This window comes from Cynoglossus semilaevis, chromosome 14 (assembly GCF_000523025.1).
Source record: "Cynoglossus semilaevis isolate Cse_v1.0 chromosome 14, Cse_v1.0, whole genome shotgun sequence".
NCBI lineage: Eukaryota > Metazoa > Chordata > Actinopteri > Pleuronectiformes > Cynoglossidae > Cynoglossus > Cynoglossus semilaevis.
In genome coordinates, this window is record NC_024320.1 from 4,309,311 (window position 1) to 4,318,978 (window position 9,668).

Consider the following 9,668-nt stretch of genomic DNA (forward strand, 5'->3'; position numbering starts at 1 on the left):
TGAGAGTGGCCCTGACTGCCCTCATGTACAGGCTGGATTCAGCCTGATGAGTCACTCTCAGCTTGGTGATGAGAACTCGCACAATGTTGAGGAGGAAGAATAGATTCACCTAAAGTAAGAAAAAAATATATAAAGTTGTAAAGTGTGATTTTGATTGACAAATTAGTGCAATGTGTTTTGTGTTATTTTAGCTCTCACCACCAGAGCGGCACACATGGTGCCGTGGATAATGTACAGTAAAGGCGTGGGTCTGACCCAGCAGCTGTCAAAGCACGTGTCAGATTATTATAAAACATCAAACTGTGTCATCATGTCTGGCAGTTTTTCCACTTACTTTAACTTTGTGACTCACCTGTCATTGAAATAGAAGTGCCGGGCTATGGAGTAAATGACAACTGGCACCAGAGGAAAGCCTGCAAAATCAAAGGTGTCCAGTCATTAGGTAAGTCTAATCATCAGGTTAGCTCCCACATGTGGACATGACTATTATTATATCTTTATAATAATTATATATCTTTTATAAAGGGTTTTCTTATTATCTCAGCAGACCATCGTTATCAACTAACACATTTAAACCTCTGGCGGGTTCAGCCAGGAAACGGACTTGGGTACGGAAGGCTGGTGGACTCAGGTTCGAGTCTACCAGCTGCCAAGGTACCACTGAGGGGCTCTGGTCCTGGCACCGTCCCCACACACTGCTCCCTGGTCCTTAAAGCTGCCCACTGTTCATTTTGGTGATGGGTTAAAAGCAGAGGTCACATTTGGTTGTGTGCAGTGGTGAGCTGTGTCACAGCGACAAGGAGTTCACTTTCCTTTACCTCCACCTACTCTCTACTCTCACCACAGATTACATTGTCATCTGGGCCTCCTGCCTGAGCTCACCTCAACCCGTCCATCACCATAGTAAAGAAAAAGGTGCTCAGAGCTGATGCCTGATGTAGCCGCACCACTACCTTGAACCCATCAGTCACTCCGACGGCACTCCTATCTACTGTCTCACTGGCCTTGTGCATGTCCGACACGACCCTCACATACTTTTCTGCCACTCCTGACTGTCTCACACTACAGTTCCCCTCACTTTCTCACTTTCTCATACACAAGTTGCCCTCCTTTTCTTTCTCATTTTCTTCCAAGCTGTGTTCAAATGCACACCCTCAGCTTTTGACTTTCAAAAATATCAAAATGAAAAGCAAGAATGTAGGACAAATTTAAGGGCATATTTGATATCAAGCATTTTTAGAACCGTTGTTGTACTGCCTTGAAAATGATCACAAAAATGTAAAAAAAAGAAGCATTTTTTTTAGAACCCATACAGTTTTAGTTGTTGAAGTGATGCACTCACCCCAGCCCAGCAGGTAATACCATATGAGGTGCTGTTTCTCTGCAAACACTGCAACCACAATGAGCGTGTGCAGGTAGATTCCTTCACACAGCATCCAGAAGTAGTTACAACTCAGGAGATACAGGTGGATGAACGTGACCAGCTTACAGCTCACCTTTAACAACAAGGAAAGACAACAACGCCACCTTTTAGGGTTCCTGACTTTTTAACACGAGACACAAATGTCCAGCAGGAAGCAGATTCAGGACTCACAAAGTCTTGACTGCTCTGTCCCTGCTTCTCCTTGACTGTAATCAGCAGCACAACAGTGATGACAGAATTCAACACGAAGGACATGAAGAGGTTTTTATGGAGAGTAATTCTCTGACAGCTCAGGCTCCTGAGGGCGGGAAAGAAGACCAACTTTTCAAATGTCATCAAATGATCTTAATCATAAAGGGTAATAGAAACTTTATGTTTATATGGTATATTATATCACATCATTTCTCTGTGTTCACTAACTAATAATCCACTCCATTCTTATCACATTGATAAACTTCAAACTTGACATTTTAAAGACACACTAAGTTACTTGGGGCTAAATTGAAGCAATGGCCTAGGTGTTTGAAATGTTTTGTTTTGTTTTACTTTTTCAAGGTATCTGTAGATTTGACTGATTTTACATGCACATCCTGACTAACTATCAGCTTTTTTTCTTAGCAGATTTAATCCTAAAGTCATTTTCATTTATACAGTTCTGCTAATTTAAAGACATTTGACCTTTTCCAGATAATCTTCTAGCTAACATACCAAAATTTCCATCACTTTAGTAGAGAATGTCACACTTACTTGAAATAGAAAAATATCCCTAATGATATGAGCAAAGAGACGAGAGACAGTCCATGGCCAATCATAACCAAGTAGAAGTGGAACATGGCCGCCTAAAACAAAAAGTACATGTCACAAACCAATAAATCAATTTTTTTCCTTTTTTTTCTTTTAGACAGAATCCTTCTTACTGCTGTGTGATGCGTTACGTTCCTGTGGCAATTTGTAAAGTTTGTCCATGTGCGGTTGCTGATTGGATGACGTCCCCACTCACCTGTCTCTGAGCAGACTTTAAATGCCAACTCTGTTGAAAGACTTTACATTAGAACAGTTTAAAGAAAAGAAAAACTGCTCATACATTTTACAAAGGTAATATTATTTTGTCATTTTTGCTTTAAAGCAGTGGCAGATTATGGCCTAGCTGAAGATGTTGGTCGGCCAAGTAAATTGAGGATTTATGCTCAGCGTTGGATGTAACTGTTTGTTTTTTTTTTGTTTTTTTTTGACAATTTGTTCACCTAGATTTTGTGAACAGGATTAAATGAACTAGCAAAGTAGCACATTTTAGTTTGATAGATTTTCATATATTTATCAAGAGCAAATGAGTTGAAGAAAAATATACCATTGGGGTCAAAGTCTTCATAATAGTCTGGACAGTTCTGCTCCGCTGTACGACCTGTTTCACTTTCATCCCAACACAGCCACCCATCCCATGTTACGTTGCACACGGGTCCTGCAGAAGGCAAAGAATATGCACAGTAATATTAGACTATGACTCACAGTTCCTATGAACATGACTGTATTTGAGCTGCAGTCCTGACCCATTGTTTTTGATGAATTTAGTGATTCTCTAGTCATCTGCTGGAAACACTCGAACTGGGCTGTGGTAATTGAATTTCCTTTGAATGGATGTTCTCCATGGTTCACGTGGAGGTCTTTAGGACTTGAGACCACCACTGGCTGTAATGGAACCACACAGAGACAAGAAAGTTGCGTGAAAACATTTCTGTCCCCAAGGAGAAGCATGACAGAAAATAATTTAGAACCTATGATTTAAGGGAAAAATATTTGACACATGTCAGCAAACAGCAATATGTGACCCATGTTTAACAGACAGGTTAAACACAAATGGAAACATGTACATTGTGCTGGATTGTGGCTGAGATGTAATCCAACAATAAACAGAATGGGTCCACACACTAAATGTAGTCCACAATCTAGGACTGAATATGGACTCAATGAACTAGGTTGTTTCATCAATTTTTTGGCCAAATCAATTTAAGCTATGTAAGCAGTGTGTGTACGTTGGTGGACGTTGTGTTCATATTTTTTATTTATGAGGTCTTTATGAGTTTTTGTGGCTCACAGTTAGCACTTGCATCCAGAACGTGGGCCACATCTCAGGCAAACATAAACATTTTGTATGTTGAGCCAAACACACGATATTTAAGGCTACGTATGTTTATAAACATCTGCATTTGTTTTAATCAGTTTTGTTACTGATTGTTACAATTCAGCACATACACTGTGTGTTAGACTAAAACAAATGCAAGGCTAAAATTTTAAAGATAAGATTTAACATTTACCTTAATGACGGAGAACAACACCAACAGAACCGTGGTACGGGTCAGGTCCATCTGGGCTCTGATCCTCATGCTTCTTAGTGCATGAAAGAACAAAAACAGTCATGAAGTATCACACTTTATTACTAATTTCTAAAACATGCAGTGCACATTTCATCCACTGGCCCAGATTTTATTTTTACTTCTCATCCCGTGATATTTTCACTACTTTTATTAAAGAACTGGTAAACATGTCAGCACTGTTCGGAATAGTTTTACCCCCAGGGAACAATAAACTTGATGCTTCCTGACATGCAGCAGCTGCTAACATGATCCAGCACTGGCTGTGGTGTCAGGATCTGGACTTGACTGGCCTCAACAAGTTCACGTGCTGTTCACTAACACACCCACGCACACTGAAAACTGTTTCTTAGTCACCGCTTTTTCTTCTTCTTATGATTCTTTTTTTTTATCAGTGTTTTTCACTTCTTCCTCTTCAGTTAAAATGAATGTTTTTAAATTGAGGCTGCAGGTCTGCTCTTTTTTTCTGCATGGAGGTTAAACATGTGGCCTTTGGCTTCCTCTCTTCTGCGAGGCTTCCTTCCTCTGTGCTTATTATGCATGTTGAGCAGATTTGAGTGTAGAAGGCAGAAGATGTCAATACCAAGTGAGGAAATTAAATAAAAAAAATATTAAGAATGGACCTGTCAATATTATATATTATATTATATTATACAGTATTACCATATACACCAGTTAAAGATGAATCCTACACTAAACAAATATAAACATGAAGTATATTGAAGAATAGGATCATTGCTCACTGATCATTAGCCTCTGTAGGTTCTGCCATTTTGTCTTTTTCTCTTCCACTTAAAAACATGTCTGTTGATGGAGGACCTACCATAAGGGCCCAGACCTTGTCTTAGATGCTTGCAGAATCTTTTTCCCAGAGAAAGCCACTTTGAGTTTCTATTAGTTTGAATTTTCTGACATTTTATCGTCCCACTGCTTTATTATCTATTATCTGCCAATTTTCCATGATGTTTTGACGACTGCCTGACGACCGACACCATGTTGTCACATCAGAGTGATTTGGGTGAAAAAAAACTATTGAAGAATATTATTTGTACATAAAATGTGTATCAGTCTTACCCCAATAATCCTTCTTCCGAAGGATTCTTTCTAACTGAAATGTGTTCCACAGAAAAACAAACACAATTTATTTCCATTACCACCGGCCGTTAATCCTGGGAATCTTTGTCAGATTGTGAGATTAATATTTTCTCGCACACACCCAAAAACACACATTATATCTGATATATATATATGACCCACAAACACATTAGACAACAACTGTGTGACGTTAACTCCCTCATGTGTGCGTCAGAACATTAAACTTCACTCACTGATCCATGGCAAGTGTACTTCATGACCAACAGTCTTTGGATGGTGGGCTTCAGGTTTAATACAAATATGCTGAGTAACATTTCAACATTGGCAAAGGCCAATCTGCCAAACTTTGGATTGGATTGAAGAAGACGTATTATGTATTCTTTTATTCTATTTTAAAGATGACTGAATGTTTCCTTCGTATTGCCAATTTTTATTATTTTTTGTGTTTAATTTTACATTGACTGCAATACTTCATATAGAGAAGACTCAGCTACATGTAAATGCAAACTCTGACAAGTTGGTAGTATTGTTTTGTTTTGTTTAGATAATATTGTCTATATATTCAGTACATGCTTAGATCTTCCCCTGTTACAGGGTTATTTTGGAGGGTGATATTTTAATTTTAATTTTCTTGTTGAGGATGTGTTTTGTAAATCATACAAAAAACATATTATCTTGCTTCATGCACAATGTCCTTTTATTTTTACAGTAAATTATAATAAAGCGATGGTTTTGTGTCTTTTAAAAATCACCAAAATGGACTGTAGCTTGAAGAAACATACATCTCCAACCACTAGAAATCTGATATCAGTTTAGAATTGTAGTGATTGGACATTTATAAAGTACCACATGTCTGGGTAATTTCAAACTTACCTCTTGAAGACTAGAGAAAAAAATCAATCAGTTTCACGGTGTAATCCTTTGGGTCTTGAGAAAAGGAGAAGAATAAAAGCAATGAAATGATTTCTCTCTGGTTTGGAGTCCTCCAGTAGTTCTCAAATAGTCCCGCACAGTGTGTCTGTGTTTGTGTGTGTTGAACCTCAGTGTGAAGCAGGAGTGATCCGTGCTGTTGGAAACTGACTGAGGCAGTGGATGACATCACCTGCATGTGTTTTGCATAGCCTGTAGAGGGACATTCCCACAAGGAGGAAGACACCAGTGTTGAAACTACAGATCAGTGATGAACATTATTAAAATCAATTTTATATTCTAGAATCTTCTGAACACCATTGTGGAGTCATTGTTATTTTAAAAGGTTTAGTTACTTGTGATAAGGTAATAGTCGGAATAAACATGCAGTCTATTAAGTGTTCAAGTAAAAATATTTTACATTTTTTTGTGTGTGAGTTGTTTAGCCACAGCATCAATTGTATCTGACGCTCAGTGTCATATTAGTATGTATGAGCATATAATCAGTAAACTACTATACTTCAGTAATAATAATAACATTATTATTATTATTATTAATAATAACAACAACAACAACAACAACAACAACAATAATAATAATAATAATAATGTGGCTCTTTGGCCCAGAGGTAATGTCTCTGTCATTGGTGTGGACGGGGGCGTTCGTACGGTGCAGTGTGATTTGGGTGGTGACTGCTGCCCCCGCGACCCGATAAGCAGATGAAAATGGATGGATGGATAATAATATTTCAGTAGCATTTTTAACACCCTGTCAGAGTCAGTTCATGGTAAGATGATGTTCCTGATGTTCCAGATTATCACTCCAACAATGCTTACTGCACTTCCGGAAGTTTATAGAAATAATTTTAGTATCCAATCATATGTTTTGCAACAATAATTGCAGGGATTTTGACTGAACTCCTTCCTTTACCCACTGTACAATGTTTCTTGTGTGGTACCTTGGTACCTTGATAATCAGAACCCTTAGGCCATCCAGTGGGCTGGAATCAGGTGTTGTTATTTAAAAAATGACATGGAGCAGAAATGGCCTTCTACTTATCCATAGATCTCTGCTGCTGTCTTGGTCTCCCATCACATTTTGAATATTTTTTCATTTGATATTATTCACACATACGTTTTAGACTTTTATTTTTTTATATCTCTGTAAATGTCAATTACCTAGGTTGTTGCTGACATCTGGTGTAACTTTTATGTTATTGTTGTTATTGATGTTATTGTTGCTATTAAAAATAAATTTACTAAGAGAAATTGATATATTCAATTACAAGTTTTTACCTGCTCTATCATTAAAATTGGGAACACTTCTTTATAGTCTGATTTGAGCCTAGGTTACAACAAAATACATCTAACATGGCTGCCCCTTTACCAAGAAACATGAATGCATATTTCAAAAAGGGATTGATCCATTAATATAACAAATGATACATTAAGACGAGCATGGATGCATAAAATCATCGGTTAAATTATTGAGTTATATTAATCCCAATATAAAACGAATATAAAGGCCACTTTTTTTAATTTCATTGAGCATTTTGCTGTACTTACTCCCACGATCCTGTAGGAGACAATAATACACTTTTGTACTTGTCAATTGTAAGTAAAACCGCGAAGAAGAAAAGGCGGAAGTGAAGCATTTCGAGAGGAACATTTTCTACAGCTCAGAAGGTCCGCCATTTTGTTCCAATACTCCACACAGTTTGTAGATCGACGCGTCTGACGTCATTTTTCACGTCACCTAGTCAGCTAGTTTCGCTCACGTACTGGGCTACAGAGGAACACTGTTGTTAGTTTTCTGGTGTTTTTGTGCCAATTTCATCACCTAGCACTGTCGTAACATGAAGTCATGGAGGAGCGAAAGCTAAAGAGAAAGAGTCCCAGAAACTCCACCAGCACAGTGCCTCCGACTGGAGGTTCTGGGCGGAAGAACAGCGGCACGACCGGCGGGCGGCAGGTCGGTTACAACTCCAACATGGGGACACAGTCCAGCCAAAAAAGCAAAAGTAGGAAGTAAGTAGAGCAGCAATACTGTTGTGACACCTTGCTATGCTGCACATGTTTGTTTAGATTAAAACAAGTACCTGAAAAATAATCAATAATATTAGGCTGACACTGTATTTCTCAGGGGAGGCAGGGACAAACCCAGGTACCAGGCTGGTTCGGGAGGTAAAACCAGTCAGAACCAGAACCAGAACCAGGGCCAGGCAGCGCCCGTCATTCAGCACTCCTTTCTGACTGACGTCTCAGATGTACAGGAGATGGAGAAGGGTCTGCTCAGCCTCCTCAATGACTTCCACTCAGGGAAACTGCAAGCATTTGGTAATTATGAAAAACAACACTAATTATCTTACCAATGTGGTCTTAAAATGGTCTAAGTGTGTCTGCTATTGGAACCTGCTGAGCCGTAATGTAAAACCACCCCAGCAGCTCTGCCTGTTTTATCTGGTCCAGGTAATGAGTGCTCCATTGGCCAGATGGAGCATGTGAGGGAGATGCAGGAGAAACTGGCCCAACTGCACTTTGACCTCTACGGTGATGTGAATGAAATCGCCTGTGACACCAACATGGAGAAGTTACTTCTGAACGTAAGACCTTCTTTGGACTAAAGATGTCAATAACTAGTGTTTTATTAGAAATTTGTATTAAATGTGTCAAACAAAAGTGATGCTGCAGGATTCTTACTGAAACTGTTCATTGCGCAAGCGTTACATCACAGGATAAGTGCATGAGATTTGTTCTGTTAATCTGTTTTGGCATGTTGTGGGTTTAGCAAGAATACGAATATAAGAATAGGTCCAGAGTGTAAAAACTCCTTTCTTACATTTATGACAAGTAAATCATATTAGGCAAAACCTTCACTAAAAAAGTGTAAATCAAACACAATCTTCAAATTATTTTGTGAGTCAAAAAGAAGTTTCACAGCAAACCTGATATACCCTCTCACCCTCCTCTTTACCTTTACACATTTTGATTGAAACCACCTAAGTGAAAAAGGGAAATAACATGAAATAAATACAAACATTTCTGCATGTTGTAACTTAAAAACACAGTTGATTTTTTTCATGGTAAGCATGCTGTAAAGTAACCCCTAAATTCTCTTTTTCTTTATAGCTTGAGGAGCTGAGTTCTTCTATGTATCCTTCTGACATTTTACCTTTCACATGTTCTCAGGTAACCATTGAATCTAAAACAAGTTCAAATTCCAGCACACAGACCCCACATGGCATTCAGAACTGTTTATTGTTCCCTCTGACTGTGTATTACATCAAATACAGCCAGGATTCAAGGTCTATTTTGTCATATTTAATAAGTCTACAAATTAGGACAAATATAAAAGTTTTCTCCAAAAGTTGGCCTTTATGCTAAATTTGCTCAAAACACAATAAATATTTCACCATAATTTACTAGAAATAAATTAAAGTTAATCTTTGAGAAGCTTAAAACATGAAAACACATTAATATAAAACATGTAAATGTAACCAAAACAACAGATAATTATAATAATAGCCCAGAATAGGTGACAATATGCCATAATAGAGCCAAAAGGGCTAAAAGTTAGCCATTAAGCATAAAATCACTTAAAATGAAAAATCTGTGCCTGTCATCTACCTTGACTCCACTTTTCTCAGCCAGAAACTGAACCTCGCTGACAGCCAAGAGATACCGAGGACAGCCAGCATGTAAATGATCTCCGTTGTTTTCCCCTTCAGCTCCATCTGCTGTTTTGTTTATTTCATACCACGCAAAAGCGGCTGTGAGAAGTGGAAACATCCTCACGGCAGGCAGTATTTCACTTAAGTATTAATGTCAGAAATGGCACCTGAAGTGGTCACCAGCGTTTTCTGTCTGCACAG

General features: G+C 38.3%; 2 protein-coding genes across 4 annotated transcripts in view; one reads left to right on the forward strand and one right to left on the reverse strand.

The window, feature by feature from the left end:
* LOC103389261 (calcitonin gene-related peptide type 1 receptor-like) overlaps positions 1–6,052 on the reverse strand; it is an 8,586-nt gene extending 2,534 nt beyond the window's left edge. Inside the window, 11 exon segments of the mRNA XM_025062488.1 lie at positions 1–109; positions 199–262; positions 353–413; positions 1,343–1,496; positions 1,595–1,721; positions 2,171–2,262; positions 2,341–2,453; positions 2,772–2,882; positions 2,971–3,109; positions 3,736–3,805; positions 5,761–6,052. The exon segment at positions 1–109 is cut by the window's left edge and continues 20 nt beyond it. Of these exon segments, the coding sequence (XP_024918256.1) occupies positions 1–109; positions 199–262; positions 353–413; positions 1,343–1,496; positions 1,595–1,721; positions 2,171–2,262; positions 2,341–2,453; positions 2,772–2,882; positions 2,971–3,109; positions 3,736–3,804 (1,039 nt within the window). The 5' untranslated portion in view covers position 3,805; positions 5,761–6,052.
* Positions 6,053–7,452: 1,400 nt separating this feature from the next.
* The window catches only part of ect2l (epithelial cell transforming 2 like), an 18,089-nt gene continuing 15,873 nt past the window's right edge, over positions 7,453–9,668 (forward strand). Inside the window, exons 1-4 of one of the 3 annotated variants that reach the window (XM_008324604.3) lie at positions 7,453–7,824; positions 7,940–8,133; positions 8,239–8,399; positions 8,926–8,985. In XM_008324604.3, coding sequence (XP_008322826.2) covers positions 7,661–7,824; positions 7,940–8,133; positions 8,239–8,399; positions 8,926–8,985 — 579 coding nt within the window. In that variant the 5' untranslated portion in view covers positions 7,453–7,660. The remainder of the gene's footprint in view (positions 7,825–7,939; positions 8,134–8,238; positions 8,400–8,925; positions 8,986–9,668) is intronic. The other 2 variants (XM_025062483.1, XM_025062484.1) reach the window with 2 other exon arrangements.